At 33.0% G+C, this 22962-nt stretch overlaps 1 protein-coding gene across 10 annotated transcripts in view; it reads left to right on the plus strand.

The window, feature by feature from the left end:
• GLS (glutaminase) overlaps positions 1–22962 on the plus strand; it is an 83537-nt gene that overhangs the window by 20617 nt on the left and 39958 nt on the right. For 4 of the 10 annotated variants that reach the window (XM_086719147.1, XM_086719148.1, XM_086719150.1 and 1 more), the window contains exons 5-13: positions 250–329; positions 3595–3758; positions 9972–10030; positions 14996–15080; positions 16823–16872; positions 18231–18263; positions 18358–18416; positions 21553–21619; positions 22185–22235. In XM_086719147.1, the coding sequence (XP_086575273.1) occupies positions 250–329; positions 3595–3758; positions 9972–10030; positions 14996–15080; positions 16823–16872; positions 18231–18263; positions 18358–18416; positions 21553–21619; positions 22185–22235 (648 nt within the window). The other 6 variants (XM_086719149.1, XM_086719151.1, XM_086719153.1 and 3 more) reach the window with 3 other exon arrangements.

Genomic DNA, 22962 nt, shown 5'->3' on the forward strand with positions numbered 1-22962 from the left:
CTGTGCTTTTCTAGAAAGAGAATGCATTGAAAAACATACAGGATGACGGAGACTGAGAGAAGTCAGTTAAATCTCACCTATAATCCTCAAGTCTCTTCTGCTTTTAGTTTTTATGAATATTGTTATAAAAGATAGACCACAAAGCCACTGAGTACTATGAAATAGCCTGGCTAAATTGAGATAAATTTTTTGGTAGAAGAAATACTATTTGCTTGTATTCTGTTATTTTGTTCTGATTATTTTGTATAGGTTGCGGATTATATTCCTCAGCTAGCCAAGTTCAGTCCTGATTTGTGGGGTGTATCTGTGTGTACAGTAGATGGACAGAGGTGAGTTTATTTCAAATTCATAAAAACCAACTTTAAGCCTTAAATTTTGCATAACAGTGAGCATGAAGGAGAAAGGAACATCTCCCTTCTATGATGGAAATTAGTCCTAACATGACAGAAATTCAAGAATGTAAATAAGTTTAGATTTTAATTTAATTTCTAAAAGCTTAACTGAAATAGTCTTTAAATTTTATGAGGCATTTCATCTTTTTCACAGTTGTAGCCTTCTTATTTGAGTCTGTATTGTTCAAGTACCTGCAATTACAGTTTCCTTAGGAAAAGCAGACTTGTCAAAACATGAAATTCTTCACTAAGGAACTGACCACTAATAAAATGTGTTCCCATTTCTCAGCTTAACATTAGTTACCCAGTGTGTTATTGTCTTTGTTCTTCATGCTCCTGATGTGAGTGGCATGATAGTTAAGATCGTACGGAATGATAATAATTTATTTCCGTCTATCATTTGCCAAGTCAAGAGTCATTTGCAAGCTTGTAGAATCTTGTGAGTTCATGAAAGCGATCTTTGGGAAGTGTTCACACTGTAGGCACAGCCACTGACAAATGAGGATATAGAAGAATTATAAAAAGGATAATGAGGTGAAGGCACTTCAAAGAGACTGATTGGTTTTAAAATCAATGAATTATGTGAAGCCCTTGAAAAATTGATAAAGTTCTGGAATATTTTTTCAAGAATGACTCCTTTTATTATGCTGTGAGTCAGTCATAGAGATTTATGATTGTGTTATAATTTAGTTTTGTCAAGTCTGAAAAATTATGCCAAAAAAGAAAAATCAATTTTTTAAATTCATTTGAAGACTTAGCTCAGAGTTATAATCTTCGTGTTTTATTTTTGTTTTAGTTTTTACTAAGGTAGTATTTCTTTATAAAAATATTTTTTTAAGTTTATTTATTTTGAGAGAGGGAGAGAGAATTTCAGGTAGGTTCTGCTCTGTCACCATGGAGCCCAATGCAGGGCTTGAACCATGAACCTCAGATCATGACTTGAGCCAAAAGCAAGAGTCGGACACTTAAGTGACTGACCCATTCAGACGCCTGGTGTTATTATTTTTTTTAATTAAATGTAATTTGCATAAAATAAGGTGTGCAACCCCTAAATATTTACAGTTTGATGAATTTACATCAGAGATGTAATTTTGTCTTAAGTTCTGTTAAAACCACAAGTCATTTAACCTTATAATGCCTCATCTTTTTAAAGATAATATCCCAGTTATAGCTTTTCCTCCAATTTATTAAGTTTTGATCTTTTAAGTACCTTCATTCTAAGTGATCTTTTTATTTTTTTACTAATTTTCTTTCTCAAGTATTTACAGTAAAAAGATATATGGCTTAGCCCATTCATTTTTAAGGTACCTGAGGCCCACAGTTTATCTAATATTGGCAGAGGTAAAACTAATACCTAAGTTTCTTAACTTCTAGTTTGTTGTTGCCTCCATTATGATAAGCTTTTATCCTAATCTGGACCTGTAAAATGTGTTAAACAGTCATTGTGTGTTGAATTAAATGTTGGGTGCTATGAAAGGACACAAATACACGAGCAGACATGGCTTTATTCTTATGGATCAAATTCTAGTTGGGAGTGATAGTCCTGTTTTTGTATTTGGAGGAAATGGTTATCGTGTAATAGGAATTTTTATGTTTGGAGGAAATGATTATAACACAAAGCTTGTACTTGCACATGATTTCTCTCCTTTTTTTTTTAAGAGTGAGAGAGCAAACAGGCATGTGTTCATGCATGTGCATGAGCGTGGGAGGGGCAGTGGGGAGGGTGAGAGAATGTTAAGCAGGCTCCAGGCTCAGTGTGGAGCCTGACGAGGGGCTCGATCTCACAACTGTGAGATCATGGCCTGAGCTGAAATTGAGAGATGGACACTTAACTGACTGAGCTACTCAGGCGCCCCGTTCTTTCTCTTCTTAAAGATTCTGTGTGTGTAAAGATGATTCTTTTAGTTTAGTTTTCTTATGTGGATAATTGTAAAAGTTGATTTCAGACTAGAACATATGTATTTTTATTTATTTAAAAAAAATTTTTTTTTTTAATTTATTTTTGAGAGCAAATGGGGAAGGGGCAGAGAGAGAGAGAGAGAGACAGAGTCCACAGCAGGCTCCCGGCTCTGAGCTGTCAACACAGAGCCCGATCTGGGACTCGAACTCACGAACTGTGAGATCATGACCTGAGCCGAAGTCAGACACTCAATTGACTGAGCTACCCAGGCACCACAGACATATGTATTTTAAATCCAAAGGTAATAAGACAGGCTCTTGTCAGGTTTTAGAATGATTGTCAAGTTGGACTTAGAGTCTGAATTAGAAATTATTCATAAACATAGGAAAAATATTATATACTTTTGCTGTCTATGCATGTGTAGTTATATTCCATAATATACTTAGAGGAGAGGTGGCCCTCTGATGTTTCTTTGCCCTCTGATGTCTCCTCTAATCCTTTTTTGCCCAGGAGTGGTTATTAACAGTACCCAGTTTCACTATGAATGAGTTTCACTCTGAATGAATGAGTGCCTGGTCTGTGTTGGGGCAAAGTTCAGGGCATCTGGGATACCAGTGAATAAAACAAAAGATCTCTGCCCTTGTGAAGTTTACATTATAACAGGGTCAGTCACAGGTTTTCCATTTTTTAACCTATTCTATATTCATATGCATCCCAGTTTGGTAACATAAAGCTTTCTTTTTCTATTGTTTAGAAGTGATAATGGTGGTAACGATGCCATTAATGCCAGCTCTAACACAGTTTATAAAACTGGATGCTATTTCTTTTAACAGGGCTGGAATTGTGCATAGATATGGATGAGGCATTTACAGGCAAGGTTTCAGAGAATGGTGTTGAATCCAAACTGAACTTTGTTTAAAAACTAATAAGCATGGTGTAGTCATGATGAAAGCTATGAGTGAAGAGGTGGTGACTGATTTCTAAAAGGACTAGTTCATTTTATGTGATTTAATACAGGTAGGAGTAAGGAGGGCCATACCCTCTTGCCCTCACAGGAAAATTTTCACATTACTTAGTTATTATCTAATTCTGAACCATTCTATTACCCGAATAGTTTTAAGCTTTTGCCTATTTTGCAGCATTCTTCTTAAAATTTATATTTATTCTTTAATATCCAAGTTAACTTGTGGTTGAATTATGGGAAAACCTTTGTAAATTAGAATTAACATGTAAAAATAACTCCAGTTATTTAGATATTTTTCCAGTTGATTTTAATTATTTTTTAAATCTACTTTTAAATAGGCATTCTATTGGAGATACCAAAGTTCCATTTTGTCTTCAGTCCTGTGTAAAACCTTTGAAATATGCAATTGCTGTTAATGACCTTGGAACAGAATATGTGCATCGATATGTTGGGAAAGAGCCAAGTGGATTAAGATTCAACAAACTGTTTTTAAATGAAGATGGTAAGAATTACATAAAAGCTAGAAAAAGAAATACCTCATTTTCCTATTTAAATCTAAGAAGTTGTTTTTTTGCTTTTTTGAAGAAAATTAAAAGTATTAATATTTTTGTGTTCATTTCTCGTGGAATTTCTGTAAAACCCATATTACTACTGTTAAAAATGTTATTTTAGGCTTCTCATACCACTGGAAGTGAGCTAGGGGAAGATGAGAGCAGGGAGTAAAGTTTTGACTTCACTTCATAAACACGTATAGGAGAATATCTTGTAGTAAAATCTCACAGTATCTGAGATTTGCTCTAAAATAATTCAGTGAGTATAGCTGGGAGTGCTGGGTGTGATTATAACTATATGTTGGTAATTCTTAAGGCTAACTGTAAGGTGTTTCTATTGTATTCTTTCTACATTTCTATATTATATGTATTTGAAAACTTCCAACATAACAAGTTTTTATGGTGGCCCCGGTTGAACTAATGAATAATTGTGCTTTTTTTCTCTTTCATAACATTTAATATTTGAAAGAACCATCTTGCATTAAATAGTTGGATAACTAACAAGTCTTACTACTTAATGGGAATTCAAAAGGAAGTGGGAGGACAAAGGTAGTTATTTAGTACTTTTGATCTGGTAGAGGTTTTAAATCTAAACACCAGCCTGTGTATTGGTTGCTATATTTTAATCTTTCAGACATATGCTAAGTTCTTTTTTTTTTTTTTTTTTAAGTTTAGTCATTTATTTTGAGAGAGAGCGCGTGTGTGAGTGGGAGAGGGACAGAGAGAGAATCCCATGAAGATTCCATACTGTCAGGACAGAGCGTAACTCAGGGCTTGAACTCATGAACTTTGAGATCATGACCTGAATCAAAATCAAGAGTCAGAAGCTTAACTGACTGAGTGAGCCACCTGCCCCACCCCACTGGGTTCCTCACTTGTGTGTGATGAGTTAATACAGAATTGAAGAAAGAAAGAGTGAAGGAATTCAGTGTTGCAATAATGGTTGTGAGAAATACTCTTTTGTATTTTTTGTTTGTGCTGGGTACAAAATGAAATGTGCCTTATACTTATTATTGTTTTATTTTTTTAATGAAGTTAAAAGAATGATATTTCTTTGGCTTTTCTATTTTGTTTTTGGAGCTACTACATTTTCTTACCTACTTTACCATAATCTTTCTGTCTTGATGCTACATTTGATTTTATGGAGATTATCATAAACTAACAATTTCAGGAAGGACATCATATGCAGAAGTACCTTATTTATCTATTAAACTCACTGACATGCAGATTTAATATGGAAATAATTGATATTTTTTTCTATTAAGATTAAACATTTTATAAGAAAAATTAATATTTTCCTATGTAAGTCAGAATAGAATAATCTAATTTTTTTTTTAATGTTTATTATTTATTTTTGAGACAGAGAGAGGCAGAGCATGAATGGGGGAGGGTCAGAGAGAGAGGGAGACACAGAATCTGAAGCAGGCTCCAGCCTCTGAGCTGTCAGCACAGAGCCCGACGTGGGGCTTGAACTCACAGACCGTGAGATCATGACCTCAGCCAAAGTCGGATGCTCAACTGACTGAGTCACCCAGGCGCCCCAGAATAGAATAATCTAGGTGGTTCTGGTGAATTGATTGATTTTGAGAGGTATTTAAAGAATAGAAATGAGCAAATATAAGAATTTGAATGTGAAGACATATTTGGGAAACAAAAATAAATAAAATGGGCATGGAGTAAGTGAACTTAACATTATAGTAATATATTTTTTTGCTCTGTACATTTATGATTTTAAAAATTATAGTTTACTGATAGTAATCTATAAGAAAAAAATCAAGATAAGAACTCAGGAATTTAGCACTGGTTTATAATAATTGAGATATGAAGTTTAAAAAGAGGTTTTACCTTGATATTCTTTGACTTTTTCCAAGCTAGTACCTCCCACCTGAGCCAATACCAGAGTCTTACAAGTAATGGGAAAGTGAAGACCTCACTATTCCCCTTCTTGCTGAGTTCTCCATAGGTTCTGTGCTCTAGAATTTTGGTTTTAAAACTAGCCTCAGCAAAAAAACTATAGGTCTTCTTCATGTTTAAAACTTCAGTAGTAGGTTTATGGTGAAATTATATGCCTTATGTGTCTGTGTGTCTGTGCATTTAGCATTATTATAAAATCAAAAATAAAACAAATGTATTTATATTGTCCTAACTTTATAAGATTGTAGTAAGTTAAGAGTAATATAAATATAATGGATAAAGAAATTATAGTACTCTTTTTTATTTTAGCGAGAAAGAGAGAGTGCGTGAGTAGGGGAGAGGGGCACAGGGAGAGTGTGAGAATCCCAGGCAGGCTCCATGCTCAGCATGGAGCCCAACACAGGGCTCTGTCCCACAACCCTGGGATCGTGACCTGAGCCAAAATCAAGAGTTGGACCCCCAACTGACTGAGCCACACAGGCGCCCTATAGTACTCTTGTAATATTGGTAGTTTTACAACATAAAAATGTTTTAGTCCTCTGGTAGAAAGTTGGTTGATACTTTCTGTCATTATAGATGAGGAAATAAGTTACTTGATGGAGATACCAATTTTGGAAACAACCATCTCCTAGTGAAGTCTTTATCTATCTTATAGTAGAAATTAGATTAATCAACACATACATATATAGTCTTCTTCCCCTGTTATTAATAGCTGTGGAGGGTAAATGGACCTGGGTTCTTGAGTAACTTATCTAGCTAATACTAAAGGATATGGGTAACAATTACATACATCTAATGCATGGAGAAAAAAGACAGACTTTTATAAGTGTGTAATTGACAGAAGACAAAATGTATATGTTAGTTATATTGTAGAGGATTTGAGAAAGAAGAGGAGTTGAATTAATTTACGTGAGGAAGACAGGACTGAATTGTATATACAAAGAACAAAGTTTGGTTGCTTGGGTAAGTGGGTGGTGTGGGATTAAACCATATATAGAATATACTTTAATTTTTATATGGTTCTTAAAAATTCCAATATAATACTTAAAATATAAATATTCATATTGAACTGTGAAATTAATACTTTTTAGGTTCTTCAGTATATGCATTAGCAACTTTGACTTAGCCTCGGTTATGAACCTCATCTTTTTAAGGTTCATATTTGATTAGCAGTTTGAAAAGCTTTTGCTAGTATAATATAAAAGAACTTTCTGCATGTTTTTTTTCCTTTGGAAAGAATAAGTACTTACTAAAACAGTTTTGTACCTTCTAGTTAAAAGTGTCCATAAATTTCAGATGTGGCCTATGACCATTTTGTCATTATACCAAGCTAATATATGCCATTACTTCAGTTGATAGCATTTATTAATTAGCTTAAGTTTTATTTCTGCTGTCATGAGTATTTTTAAATTAAAAATTCTAAATGGAACCTTTTACCTCTCCCCTCCTCCCTACAGTGGAGAAGGAAACAAGTAGGTTTCACAGTGATAGGTTTTAGACTGAAGTTTCAGACTGCAGTAATGCTGGTGTTATATTATAATATCTGGTGTATTTCCAAATACTGAGGTATCTGCCTTTTGAGCCAAAGGCAGAGAGAACAGTTGCTTACCTCTGAAAATTGCACTGTCATCCCATGAAATGCTTTTAGTGTTCTTTGAAAGATCTTCTTGAATGCAGCTTATGTGGTATTTGCAGAATCTTTATGATTTAGAAAATACTAAGTGCACACATTTATGTGGTACCATTTGGAATATACACATTTAACTGCCTTCTGAGGCCCTAGGGCCTATACATGATAATGTCAAAAAACCATGAATGGACAGACACATAAACATATACACAAATACAAGTATAAACTAATTTAGCACAGCCTGATTTCTATATTCTATTTTCTGTCTCTGTTGTTTTGTTTTTTTTTTTCAGGTGAACAATACTGGAAAATTTTTGTTCCTTGGCTCCCTCTTGCCATGTAGTACTTTGACACTAATTGCTCTCATTTTGTATGATCTCAGAGAAAGCAAACTTCTCTTAGCAAGATTTGGAATAGGTGAAATCTTGATTGTAAATACTCTGGTATTATACTAAATTTTAACATTTGGAACTAATTGTCATCATGGTTAACCCAAAATGTATAGTGTTTAAGGCATAGCTACTAAATCACATTGTTGATCTTACGTTGAGGGAAACTGGTAGACTGTATGTTACCTAATTTTTTGTCTTTCTTTTTTAAATGAACGAAAATTTTAACAACTATATTGGGAAGTACTTTATATGCCATATAATTCACCCATTAGAGTGTACAATTCAGTGGCTTTTAGCATATTCACAGAATTGTGCAACCATCACCAAAATTCATTTCAGTTTTTAATTTTTATTTGAGAGAGAGTGAGCATGAGAGTGGGAGGGGCAGAAAGAAAGGGGGGAGAGAGAAAAACCTAAGCAGGCTCTGCGCTGTCAGTGGAGAGCCCAATGCAGGGCTCGAACTCATGAACTGTGAGATCATGACCTGAGCCAAAGTCAGACGCTTAACAGACTGAACCACCCAGGCAATTTTGGGACACTTTTGTCACCCCAAAAAATACACTGTACCCAGTGAGTACCCATTTTAATTAGTTGAATACCCATATGTCTTCTACCCCTGGCACTAGTTATCTACTCTCTGTCTCTATAGATTTGCCTATTCTGGACATTATATATAAATGAAATCCTATGATATTTGGTCTTTTATGACTGGCCTGTCTTACTTAGCATGTTACTTTTAGAATTTTTTTTTTTAATGTTTATTCATTTTGGAGAGACAGGGAGACACAGAATCTGAAGCAGGCTCCAGGCTCTGAGCTGTCAGCACAGAGCCCGATGTGGGACTCGAACCCACAAACTGTGAGATCATGACCTGAGCCAAAGTCAGACGCTTAACTAACTGAGCCACCCACATGCCCCGGCACGTTACTTTTAAAGTGTCTTTATGTTCTGTATGTATGTATCAGTATGTATGTATCAGTACTTCATTTTTTAAAAATTGCTGAATAATGTTATCTTCTGTTGGTAATAATACCACATCTTATGTATCTACTCATCAGTTGACAGGACGTTTGAGTTGTTTTTCACCTTTGACTATTATCAGTAATACTTCTGTGAACACTGGTGTATAAGTATTTGTGTGCATGTACATATTTATTTCTCTTGACTGTATACCTGGGAATGGAATTGCTGGGTCATATGGCAACTCTTTGACAGTTGAAAACTGCTAGGCTGTTTTCTAGAGCTCAGAATTATTTAGTCATAGGTTCATCTTACAGAAGATAACTTGCTTAAAATTTAAGGAGGCTAATAATGTAGCAATAACTTAATAAATTCTGTTGGATTTGTCAAGTTAGATAAGAACTTGTTCCCCCCCACTCAAATGAAGCACTACCACAAACAGATAAATTAGTAATCGTACTTTTAAATAAATGTTTTCAGTGCCCTAAGAGGTTTGTGTTTGGCATTTGTGCAATGCCATGAATGGAATGTAATCAGTTGAGATTTGAAATTCTGTTTGTTGTTAAGAATTAGAAGAGGTAGGATTTGAGATGAATTTACATTTTAAGTAATTTTTAAAATAAATACATCTTTATTGTCAGGAAATATAGAAAGAACAGAATACAATTCAAATCCCCTGTAATATTTTTATAATAGATATATCTCTTTATAGTGTTTCTGTTTTCTTTTTCTGCGTGTGTATGTGTATATACATAAAAACAAAAATAAAGCACTTTTAAAAAGCAAGATAGGCTTTTTTCAAGGTTATTTTTATAGTAACGTTGTATGAATGCCTAAGGATGTGCCATATACATTTAAGCATTTTGTGTGTGCTAATTCATTCAAGCCTTATGTTTCAATGAGATGTTGGTGCTATTTATTACTCCCAATTTACAGTGATAAAATTGAGGCACAATGAAATTCAGTTACTTGCTCAAGATCAGATAGGTAGTAAATGGTAGAGTTAGGAAATTTGGATGTACTCTTATACTATTATTCACTATCTTTCTGTACATGAATCTTTGTTTTCCTATATAATTATTATGGAAGTGTATTACTGGTTTGTTAAGTAAGTGACTAAATGTATCCCTTCACCCTTTCTTTCCCTCCCCCCAAAAGAACTGTAACATTATCTTACATACAGAAAATACATTTTCACGAGAAGTACCTATATAATGGAACACGATATCAAATATTCGAAAAAATGCTGTTGTTTTTATATTTTACAGATAAGCCACACAATCCTATGGTAAATGCTGGAGCAATTGTTGTGACTTCATTAATAAAGGTAAAATGTTGACAATTCCTTTTAACCTAGTAAGTTTTTAACAATAAGGCATAAGGATGAATATTGGGTTATTTATGTAGAATTGTGAAAAGTTTTGGTGTTACACTTAATCTTATGGTGAAACCTTAAGATTCATATTTACTTTGAAATAAATGTAATTTCAAGAACAAAATTTAAAACCGATGACTCATTGTAGAGTTGCTCAGTTACTCTTGACCTGAAGATCTGGCAAAAAATCAAAAAGAAGTCTCTGCTGAACAATAGGCACAGAGGTTTTTCTTCCTAAAGTTTTGATATTTTTTTTTTATTCCTGTTCCTTTTGGCTCTTCGAGAATGAACAGATGTTAACACAATTAAAAGCATTTTACTGTTTACTGTTTGTCATCAGCATATGTAGGAACAAATGTTCTGGTACTTTGTGTTAAGACAAAGTACATTTACCCTTGAATATTCTGAAGTCCTTTCTACTCAAGAGCTACATTCCAATTTTCATTTGAACTTCTTTCATTTGTTTTGCTTATTATCATAACTAAAATAAGTAAGACTTATTCCAATTATTAAGTTATATTATTTTTCTTATGCTTTGTTTTACATTGTACGTTTTAGTTGTTTTAGTGTCTACTTTGCCTTAATAATTGGAAGCTCTGTTGTTGTTTGGAATAAGTATTTGAAAATGGTTTTGTTGTGTGATACTATTTAGATTTTTAATTTCTAATTATAAATTTCATTTATATTCAAATATATTTCATTTATGTTTGGAACATTTATATACTTCAGTAAATCTATGCATATCTTTTCCAAGCACGAAAAAAACATAACTACATGGCTTTGTAGATGCATTAGTAAGGATGTGATACCCTGGTTACACAAAGAGTGTTTGGATATGAATTATGCCCTTGGCCCAGTTAATAAAAATATGTCTAATTTGTATGCTTAGAAATCGTCTCCTTCATGAATTTTAAATGTTCATGAGAAAGGGCTTTAAAATAGAAGACTACTATCATAAGAATTATATATGTTTAGTTGTTATTTTAGGGCAAATACTTTGTAAGCTTTGGCCCTCTTAATCCTTGTAACTCTAGTGAAGTAGATATTATAGCTAAGTATTAATTTTTATTGTAACTAATTTTAATAGGCTATGGAAATTTTTATTTTGCCTAATTGTAATATCTATTCATGACTTTCACATTAAGTAAAAGTTGTCAGCTTGAGGTAACATAGTATTTGTTTATTGTAGAAAATTGTAATACAAACCTGTACTAGGCACAGCCCTCCCTTCAGGTACCTTACCTTGTAGAAGGTAGACACAAGTAAATGGGCCCTTACAGTGAAATCCAGTAAACACTGCGATGAGAAAAAGTCTAATTAATAATTGTTTAGATTTGAACAAGTTAACTTAGAGGTAAGGAAAGTTGGGATAGTATAATGTATTTGTTAATGCTTAATGAGAAAACCACTAGAATGGTTCCAAACCTTTTTTGAGTGTTCCCAGAAAAATGTTTACATACTGTGATTTTCTGTAACCTTTGGGGGAGTTCACAGACCCTTTGACGCTGATCCACGAATCCCAGTTTAAGAACTCTTACATTGGAGAAAGATTAACATAGCACACCAAATAGTATTTTCAGGAAAGGGCATCTGTATATGTATATAATTAAAAGCCTTCCTTAACTGCATGCAATTAAACATCTTCTGTTGATTCATGGGTTTCATATATACTACACTGAAACGTTGCATGTGAGAAATGCATGTCTAGTCATATCACACCATCACTTTATTAGTTTCACTTATGTTTAGTCATGAGCCATGAACGGTACATTGGGCCACATTAATGAACACTTAGAAACAGTTAAAAAAAATGCATACACATAAATGTGGTTCAGTATCCAACAGTGCAAAAATTTAACTGAGTCATCTTGTATTTATAAATTTGATCAGTGATTTTAAAGATGCAAACAGTTTTAATTTACTGACAAATTTGAAAATAAGGCTTTTGGGGTATAGTTCATATTTAAGGTCACTTTCTTAGAATTTTTGTTTTGTTTTTAGAAGTGTTTCACAAGTTTCTTTCTTTCTTCCTTTTTTATTGAAGTTCATCTAAATCTTGGAGGGGTAAGCCTTATATGTCTTTGTAAAACTGCCCCAGAATGTAATACCTTTTTTTTAGGCTGTTTTTTAAAAAGAATTCAGATCTCCTCTAAATATCTGTATGTGATCTATGCAAGTTGTTGTATGATCACATAATTATTTATGAATTGGTAATCGAAATTGAGTTAGCAAAACCATAGCCAAACAAGGGTCCTCAAGTCCAGCCTTCTTTATATAGTTGCAATGAGGAAACTGAAACTAGATAAGGGCTAACAGCAGAAGAGTTGGGCTTGAGCTAAATCTCCTGGTTTGTTTACTCTTCATTAGAATTCACTCTAATTAATGTAGGTGTTTGCTGTTTCTCTTGATAACATCTTTGTCTTTACCTAGCATTGTTATATTGTCCTAAAGGAAAAGTTTTATTTTATTAATTTTAACTTGTACAAATAATAACTTACTGGCTTAAAAGTCACATCTAATTTTTAGTGGGGGTAATGTAGTTATTCTTTGGACATTAGTCAGTGCCGACTATCTGTAAAGAAACTTAAACCTTTTCTCAAGGAGCTTGCATTTGAGTATCCAAAGCATGCATATTTTACCATGGCTACTAGATGTGAATTTTGTTTTTTAGCTCTTAGTTGATGACCTTAAGGCTATTTTTTGCTTTCAAACTTAAACTCAATTATGGTGCTATTAAAACATTCTCCTCATGTTAGTCTTCTCTCTCTCTCTCTCTCTCTCTCTCTCTTACACACACACACACACACACACACACACACACACACACACACACACAAATTAAGTAGAGTCTTTAGTAAGACTCTTTATTTCTTAATTTTGTAGTATTGATATTTTTTCCTTGTAGGATTGGAGATGATCCTCAGGAAATGGGGGAAGAGGCAGAGCAAATGTTCAAAAGGATTAGCAGATTGTGGAAAAAAGGAGGATTTGGACAGAAGGAACCTGTTGCATAAATTCTTAACTACTAAACTTATAGGAAAACTCCAATATTTAAAATTTTAAACAAAGCTATCTAGGTAAATACCTTCAAAAAAAAAAAAAACCAAATGTCATTTTGTACTTAAAATGCACAAAATTTTAAAAACTTTAAAAGTAAATTCTTTCTTTTTCTTTGTGGTAACTACTGAATTAAAGGAATACTTTTTGATGTAATTTGTTTTATCTGATAATGATAATATGGTTGCTTAATTTAAAGGGAAGAGTAAACAATTTGAAAGGAACACAGTTACTCTGGATGAAATAGCTGTATATTTATGTAATTTTTTTCTTTGCAGTGGTAAAAACTTCAACTAGTTTTAGTTTAAAAGTTTAAATCTTCTAATAACTTGAGGCTTAGGGTGGGAAAATGAGGAAAACCTACTAAAAGGTAATTGCCATAGGTCTGCTATTTTATTTTATTTATTTTCTTATTTTATATTTATTTATTTTTGCTTTTTCACTTTAAAGGGAAATAGTAAGTTACACTGTCTTCTGCGTTTATATCTCTTTATTCTAGTGGTACTTTCCAGTTTTTGTCATTTGAAGAAGCTTGATTTTTTTTAATCAGAAGTCTTTTTAAATTTAAAAAATCAGATTTTTCTGTTATTAAAAGATAATTTAATCGTACTCCATGAAAATAAGATGAATTTAGTTAGTATGTATGTAGTGCTTCAGTTTAGTTATGTTAGCAATAGCTTGTTGGACTTGTGAGCCATACTTTTAAGGTGGTTTGTGGCTCTGGGAAGTACTGGATGATGCCTTGGACTTGATAATTTTATTGTGGTATTGTTTTTTCACTCCATGTTTATATCAGTTGGTTTGTTTGAATTTTGTTTTTTTTAATGAAAGGCAGATAGTTGATTGACATCAGAATTCACTTTTCTCTTTATATTTAGGGTTAATCTATATAATAATACTAGATTTAGAACATTTTTTACCTGTAATATCTATTTTAAATCTTCCAACTATTATTTAGCTTTAAAGCATTTTCTGTGGCAAGATTAAATTAAAAGTATTCTATAAATCATTTTCAGTTACCTCTTTTGCCTCTTTCCTCTGTGATGTCTAACTTTCTTTTTTTTTTTAATTTTTTTTAATGTTTTTATTTATTTTTGAGACAGAGAGAGACAGAGCATGAGCAGGGGAGGGGCAGAGAGAGAGGGAGACAGACTCCGAAGCAGGCTCCAGGCTCTGAACTGTCAGCACAGAGCCCGACGCGGGGCTAGAACTCACGGAGTGTGAGATCATGACCTGAGCTGAAGTCAGACACTCAACCGACTGAGCCACCCAGGCGCCCCTGTGATCTCTAATTTTCAGTTGGCTTTTACACCTCCATACTTTATGAATGGAATCAAGTGATTTGCTCACACATAACTCTGATTAATGCATTGACTTCAAATGAGTCATGTTAATATTAAACGTATTAGCAGATGTCCCTATTAACAGTAATGTTTTCACCTGTGTTTTAATGTATACTATACATAATTCGGGAGTATATTGTAAAAACCGGTTATAAGAACTCCAATATAGTTATATTAATTCTTTTAATAGCCAGTGTTAAAAAGTCAGTGCCTATTTATCACATTTTCATTCATAAAGTTTTCTTCAATGAAATGAAAATTCTTTAAGTTAGAATAGGTATGTTTATAGAAGAATTAACTCCTAGAATTTTCTAATCTCAGGATCTGATTACTTAACTACCCTTTTCAGACAAACCTTATAGTTTGCTTTTTAGAAGTCATTTTATCTCCACGATCCTGGAAGTCGTCTTTAACATATGAAAAATACTTTAGAAACTTCCTTATCTCTACTTCCCCAACTTAAAAGTAAATAATCAATCACTCCTCACAATCACAGTATAGTTCTTTCTGTCCATAGGTCCTGTCCCCTTGCTTTAATAAAAACACTTTTTATCACTGGAAAAAAAAAAATCATTTGGTGAACGGATTTGGTAAATCATTTGGTAAATATATTTTCTCCAATTTAGTTTTTAAGTTTTCCTGCTGTACTTACCTATATAGCATTGTAGCTTTTTCTACAATTAAAATAACATATATAATATTGGTTGTATAGTGATTTAAAAGTGGGATAAACCTATTCCTGGTTATGGGAAGTTTTTTCCAAGAGATAAAGGGACATTGATAATTTTAAGACCAGTTTCCAAATTCCAGTTTTCATATATGTGTTTCTTAAAATTAGTCTGCCTTTGGTCCATATTTCCTCCCATTTTTCAAAAGAAGGCATACTTCTCATTTGTACCAATTTTTACTGTGGTACACTTTCAGGTTCTAAAAACCTCTTGGGCACCAGTGAAAGAGAACATTTTGAAATATTGGAGTCAGTGTTATTGAGGACATGAATCATTGTAATGAGTGGGAACAGCCCTCTTGTATATAGATTGTTTCCAGGTCTTTGGTTTCAACAAAATGGACAGAGGATCTAATCAAGTTGTTAGTTAATAAGAACATTAAGTGTAAATTTTAAGGATGGATTGCTGTGTGACTTTTACATGTAATATAGATATGTAAAAGAATTGAGTGATATCGCTGTAACAAAACCTTTCCTATCTCTATCTACTGATCTGTTGTCAGCAAGATTTCTCAACTCCTACCTCTGTAAAAATTTTAAATAGGAAGAGAATCTCTTTATTCTAGCAATAGAAAATATCCACTTATACATGAACTAATTAAAAATCAATTACTATTTCAAAGAGAAAAGAATATTCTAAAATGTTTTGTAAATTAACATGGGACATTATTAATAAATAAACATTTTTCTTTAACTTTTTATGAAAAATTTCAAACATACTCAAAATAAACATAGTGTAACTAGCCCCTATGTACCCATTCCTGGCTTCTAATTTTCATAGTATCTTGTCCTCCACTTCTCTGTACCCCACTACTAGATGATGATGGATTTTATTTTTACAGTTTGTATATTTGCTTTTAAGGGGTTTACTCTATTTTGTATGTGTGTGTATTTTTTCTAACATTTTTACAAATAAACTTTCTACTGTTATTTTTTTGAAATTAAAATAACTTGACATTTTATAATGATTATTAGATCCCATATATTCCTGGGGTACATGAAATCTTTCCAAGAGATACAGGGGCAAATATATTTTGTTGACTTAAGTAAAATACTATTTTCAGTGTAGATAGTAAGAACAAACATTAAACAAGTGCTTTTACATTTAAATGGGGAAATTTTGGGGAAAGACTTTCTTGGGTCAACAGAATCAGTTAGTTTATTTTGTGTGTTTTTATATAATCCGCCTAGAACATTTCAAGTAGTTTATCCAAAAGGTTATGTGATTGACAATGGTAAATATCAGTTTTTTAAAAAATAGCTTAGAAGCAAAACAATTTTAATTAGCTTTAATTTAGTAAGGTACAAAGTAGGTCAAGCTTGTGACCATAGTCTAGAGTTGAAACAGGTTTTTTTTCTTTTTATTAAACATGACAGCTTAATAAAGAAAATTTGTATTTGTTCTGTAGGGCACAGTTTAGGTCAGAGAATGGAAGTTCAGTATAACTTGTTTATTTTACATTGATTAATTGTATAATGGTAATTATCCATGTAACATCCCAATGCAAATGCTGACATCCTTTTCCAAAAGAGTTGTTTTTTTTTTTGGTTTTTTTTTGTGCGTTTTCTAAGGTTAAAAAGGTTTTTGTGGTTTAAATGTTGTTACATATTTTACAGCATTAGGATCTATGGAATATTTTGACAACTGCAACAGTTCAATGAAGTTGGTAATTTCTTCTTTTAATTATTTTTCATTGAACAGCTTTGGAGTTACATTTCTACATTTTGAGTTCTGGTGTATTATAAGGAAAGAAAAATTAAAATATGTCAAAGGGCACTTTAGAGAAAATAGATAGTGATTACAATATGGCTGTAGCTAAATTATCCATCATTATCTTGTTTAAGCTTTGTTAATGCCTAATTTTGATGAAATAGTGTGGTGTTCTTTTCAGCTACTGATTGTATATGTGATTGACATTCTTTGGTAAATAAGTTGATCTGTAAGGTTTCACAGATTATCAGCCAGATCTTAATCCACTTGTAAAGTGGAGAATGAACCTGGCTTTATTCAGTTAAATAATTCTCTGGTACAGGTTTTCCCCATCATAATCAAATTTTAAAGTGTGATGTTTTGGAATTTTTAGGGTAAAGTTTAAAATTTTTGTTTTAAAATTTTAGTTGTCAAATTATTTTAAACCTGTTTTAAAAATTAGAGATGTATTGTTTCTATTGGGTGCATATCACCAATTAATACGTTTGATTTCAGATCTACATCTTACTGCTTTGTAAACTTCGCCGAGGTAAAAATGAAACCATTTGGCTACTTGAACTGATCTACATTACATAGGTTTTTCCTATTGACATTTGCAGTAGCTAACATGTCAGAAATAGAAGTGATGAAACAATACATCTTCCATGCTCTGAATTGGCATAATGCTAAATTCAAATGTAGCTAATTGTTTAGAGGCTATGAAATATATATTTTTTAGTTCACATATTGTTAAAACAAATGAGATACAAAAGGTAGAGCTTTCTTTATACTAGCAAAATGTATGCAGGATGTTTGCATATATAGAATTATAAAAGATTAGTTTAGTTTTGCAACATAACTCATCTTCCTAACTCTAATACTGGTTTGAGGTTATTTTAAAAATATGAGTAGATTGTTCTTACTTGAAAACCATAATTTATACTCAACTCTTTTCTAAGGGTGAAACTTTATTTTAAGTTTTTTTAAAATATGAAATTAAATAACGTATGTGCTAGCAGATTATGTGTTGTCATGAAAGATAAGGGAATTTGGGGTAACTAAAATTCTGTAACTTTGGGTTGGGTAAAGCTTATACTTAAAATAAAGCATTCCCTTTGTAATTCAGACCCATTGTCAACATATTGGTATTAATAAAAGAACATGTAAAAAGTTTATGTAAATATTGAATTATTTTAGAAGTATTTCCTAGATTTAAAAGTACTAATGTACAGTATATTAATTATGATAGCAGTTTGAAATTTTGATAATTATACTCAGTTAAAACTTAAACTGTAGTGATGCCTGTATTAACATATTTATCTCATTTCTTTGCAGCAAGGAGTGAATAATGCTGAAAAATTTGACTATGTAAGTGCAATGTAGAATTCAGATTTCATGCTTTATTTATATTCCTTAAATACTTGTTTTTTAATTACTGATACTTTCTAATTCTGGTTTATAGGTGATGCAGTTTTTGAATAAGATGGCTGGCAATGAATACGTTGGATTCAGTAATGCAACGTGAGTCTAATTTTTGACTTAGGTTTTTATAATGGGCCAGTCCTCTTTAAATTAACAAAAATATCTAGAGTATAGAATTCTATTAAGCATATTTTTAAAATGTTTATTGATTTTTGAGGGACAGAGCATGAGCAAGGGAGGGGGAGAGAGAGAGGGAGAGAGAGAGAGGAGAGAGGGAGAGAGGCAGAATCTGAAGCAGGCTCCAGGCTCTGAGCTGTCAGCACAGAGCCCGACATGGAGCTTGAACTCATGAACCGCGAGATCATGACCTGAGCTGAAATCGGACACTTAACCAACTGAGCCACCCAGGGACCCCTATAGAATTCTATTTTAAATGCTGTTTTGTCCCCACCCCCCCCCAACCTCTCCCCTTTCTCTACATATATAATACATAGTGTATTTAGAATTAATCTGGTTTGGTCCTAGGGCTTACTTCAGCGAATAAATAATTATTTAAAATTTCGTCATTAAAGGGAAATGAATTATTTCTGAATTACCTGAGAGAACACTTAAATGCTTTATATAGGTTGGATAAACTTCTTGTGGGTATAAAGTTAGAAGGGACCCAACTTTCCCTTAAATTACTGAGAGTTATTCAATTTTCTTTTTGCCTGTAATACCTGTCTTACCTCTCTAAATCTCTCTGCCTGGCTAACTTGATTTTGACCCCAGTTTTTTATTTTGAAATTTGCCAGTCTGTAGAAAACTTGAAGGAGTAAGCAATGAATATCTGGATATCTTTCACTTATATTTTCCGATTAATATTTTTGTCTCATTGGCTTTCCCTCAACCTCTTTTTTTAGATAACTGTTTAAAACATGTGTATTTCTACACACACACACACATACGTAAATATATATTTTTTTTCTCTGAACTGATAGAAATAAAGTTGTAGACATCTCAACACTTCACCCGTAAATAACTCAACATGTATATTCTGAGATAAGGACATTCTCCTACATAACCACAGTACCATCAACACATTAACATTAACATTAAGATCACTAACATTAATCGTAAGATGTCATTAATACATAAATGTACCAACTGTCCACCCCCTAAAAGCCTTTTATGACCTTTGCTTCCTAGGAATTAATCAAGGTTTGCACATTACATTTATGTCTCTTCTGCTTTTTTAAAATAGAAGAGTCTTCCTGCCCTACACCTTTGCTTTATAAAATTTTATTAAGTGGCTTTCTTTGAAGAGTGCCAACCACTTGTTTTACAAAGCAGGAATTAACTAACTTTCTCTGTGAAGGACCAGATAGTAAATTTTTCAGACTTGTGGGCCATATGGACTCTGGTTGCAACTACTCTTTTCTACTGTTTCAGTAGGAATGTAGCCATGGACAATATGAGGTTGTGTTTCAAGAAACTTTATTTATAAAAACAGGCAGCAGGCTACATCTGGCCCATGGGCTATAGTGGATATTCCACATTTTGAATAGGTCTGGTTGTTTCCTTGTGGTTACATAAAGCTGAAACGGTTTTGGCATGAATACTAAATAGGTGATACTTTGTACTTCACGTTTCAGGAAACAAAACTTTTCAGGTTGTCTGCTCTACCAACTTTTATTCATCAACTTAAGTATCTTTCTAAGAAGTTTTTCATGAATCTCATCTCACCTCTCTTCTGTGCTATTATATTACCATATTTAATTGAGCTTACTCTATGTCTCACTGCCTCATCACCACCATAAGACTCTGATTTCCTTTAGACCTGGGTAGAAATGTCTTCCAATTCATTTTTGTATTCCTGTTATCCAGCAGATAATAGCCACTTGATAGTGTTTGGTGAACAGAACTACATGCTAGGCACTGTGATCATTGCTAAGCAGTTAGTTCTTTATGTACACCATGTTGAGTTGTTTTTTTTTTTTTTTTTTAAGGTATGGCAAGTTGACAAGTTTATTTTCAAGAGCTTTTTCATATCCACATATCCAACATTGTTTTTCTAACCATAGAAACATTAAAATGTATAGTTAGGAGAGACTCTCCCCACCCCCCACACACACCTTGTGATTGATAATACAGAGTGTCTGTCACCCACAGTTCCTCTTTTGTCAGCAGCCTATGGATGCTTGCACGCAAGTTAAATCTGTCCAAATTAAAACTCATTCTCTTTCTTCTCAAACTACTCTTTGCTTCATGGATCCCCACGTCAGTTGATATCACTGTCCTTTCAGTCGACTGGATTAAAAATCTAGACTTTTGTATCAGACTTCATTCACCATTCCCCCTTTTTCCCATTAGGTTGAAAGACTTGCCGAAGTGCTCTCATGTTTGATCATAGCTCTCCTTCCATTCCTGTCACCACTACCTAAGTTCAGGCTTTCTATGGCTTTTATTACTTCGGTTTCCTAATAACATAAGTCATCCTTTCTTTTTCCCCTTTCCCAGACTGATGTCAGAGTTATCCTTCTAAAATGTAGGTCTCAACAAGGTAATTTGATGGAAAGCCTTCAAGCTTTCATTTGGTATGCCATCAGGAGCCAATTTTAGATTTATCAGTCTTGATAATAATGTGGTCCCAGTCTCCTTTGTTAGTTTGATGGTTCTCCACTCTTCTCCATGAACCCTATTTCTCAGATACATCAGAACATATGCCATTCTTCAGTGCAGTCCTGTCTTCTATACTTTTATAACTTTGTTCATGCTACATGGGATTTGCCACTGCCTAGGTTTCCCTCTGAAATCTGTTAATCCAACAAATGCTGAAAGGCCCATTTCATGTGTCCTTCCTTTAGTGAAATTTCCATGGATTCCTGCAGTTGGAATTGATTATTGTACTTTTGGAGGACCCAGGAGATTCTGCAGTTTCTTAGTGTATTTTTTAATGGTGGAATACTTGGTAATTTTAAAATTAGCTTCTTTATTCACAAAATATGAAGATTAGAAAGGGCCTAACCCATTTCAGTCCTTTCACAGCTGAGAAAATTAAGACTGAAAGAATTGTCAATTAAATGACTTCCCCAAAAACCACATAGCTAGCCTATTGACAGAACTGGGATTGAAACCCAGCAGTCCTGACTCTTAGGTCAGTGTTCTTTATACTATACTTCGCTATACAGTTACACTACAGGACAATCATACTTTTATAGAAAATAAGTAAATAGAGCAATTTTTTTCCTTCTAGGTTTCAGTCTGAAAGAGAAAGTGGAGATCGAAATTTTGCAATAGGATATTACCTAAAAGAAAAAAAGGTTCTTGAATTTTTTTGTTTCTATTTCAAATTATTGTTTTATTTAATAAAATATGTAAACATGTATGCTAAAAACTCAACAATAGGTTTTAAGCAACTGTTACTATTTAATGTTTAGAAGTTTTTGCAAAATGCTCTTGAGTTAGTCGTTTCAAAATGTTAATATTAAATCAATTTAATATCTGGCAGTATTCAGATATTTTACTAATTACATTGATGTAAGTTTTTCTTAAGGATTAGCCCCTTTTTCTGAAAGTGTGATGCCAGACTATTATTGATTACATTTGGTTTTTAAATTTTAAGTGGGTGGTCCAGTAACTTGCTTTATGAATTATGAATCAGTTTATCATTGTTAAACTAGTATCTAGAAATCTGTATGTAATGTAGTTTTGCTTTATTGTTCTTTATTATTTCATGTAAAAAGGGTTGTAAGCCTTTTTATAAGTTATATGCTATTTTGTTACCAGTTAATACGAGACATTTGTATACATTTTAAATTTAGTCTTTATGTGTCTCTTACTTATGTGCATATATTCTTGTTTTTAATTGCCTTTCTATTTTTTCAGTGTTTTCCAGAAGGCACAGACATGGTTGGTATATTAGACTTCTATTTCCAGGTAATTTACTTCAACTCTATGAGTTGTGTATATAAATGGATGTGTCACATTGTGCAGAGTATAGATGTCTCTGAAATCATGGCTCTAGATTAAGATAAAATATATTTACCACTCCCCTTCTAAAAAGAGTCCTCATGAAAGGCATTCTCATGTTTTTTTCCTCCTAAAAATCATGCCTTAGAATGTAATAAGGAATGTTTTTTACTTTAAGAAGTATCAAAAATGGTATATAATTCCAGAAATTGGTTTGTCCTTATTAAAAACTAAGCTGATTTCTTAGCTTTTAAGTTTTGTTTTGAGGATTTGTTTGTTTCTTCATTGGAGTGTTCATATTCAGCATTTTAAAGTAGCAGTTTCTCAGTTGGTTTAATTCATTTCTGCAAAGTCATATGATGCTTTTTTGGTTTGTTTTTTAATGTTTATTTTCGAGAGAGAGCATGAGGAGAGGAGGAGCAGAGAGAGGGAAACACACAGAATCTGAAGCAGGCTCCAGGCTCTGAACTGTCAGCACAGAGCCTGATGTGGGGCTCAGACTCCCGAACTGTGAGGTCATGACCTGAGCCGAAGTCTGCCACCCAACCGATTGAGCCACCCAGGCACCCCTGTGGTGTTTTTTTTCTAACTTAGTATAGTTTCTCCACATTCCTGAGTGGGCCACTCACATAATCTGCTGTGATTATAGAACTCAGTTTTAGAGAGCCTTCCCCGATAACTCTCTTTTCTCCCT

This window comes from Puma concolor, chromosome C1 (genome assembly GCF_028749965.1).
Source record: "Puma concolor isolate L17-30 chromosome C1, mPumCon1.1.hap2, whole genome shotgun sequence".
Taxonomy (NCBI): Eukaryota; Metazoa; Chordata; class Mammalia; order Carnivora; family Felidae; genus Puma; species Puma concolor.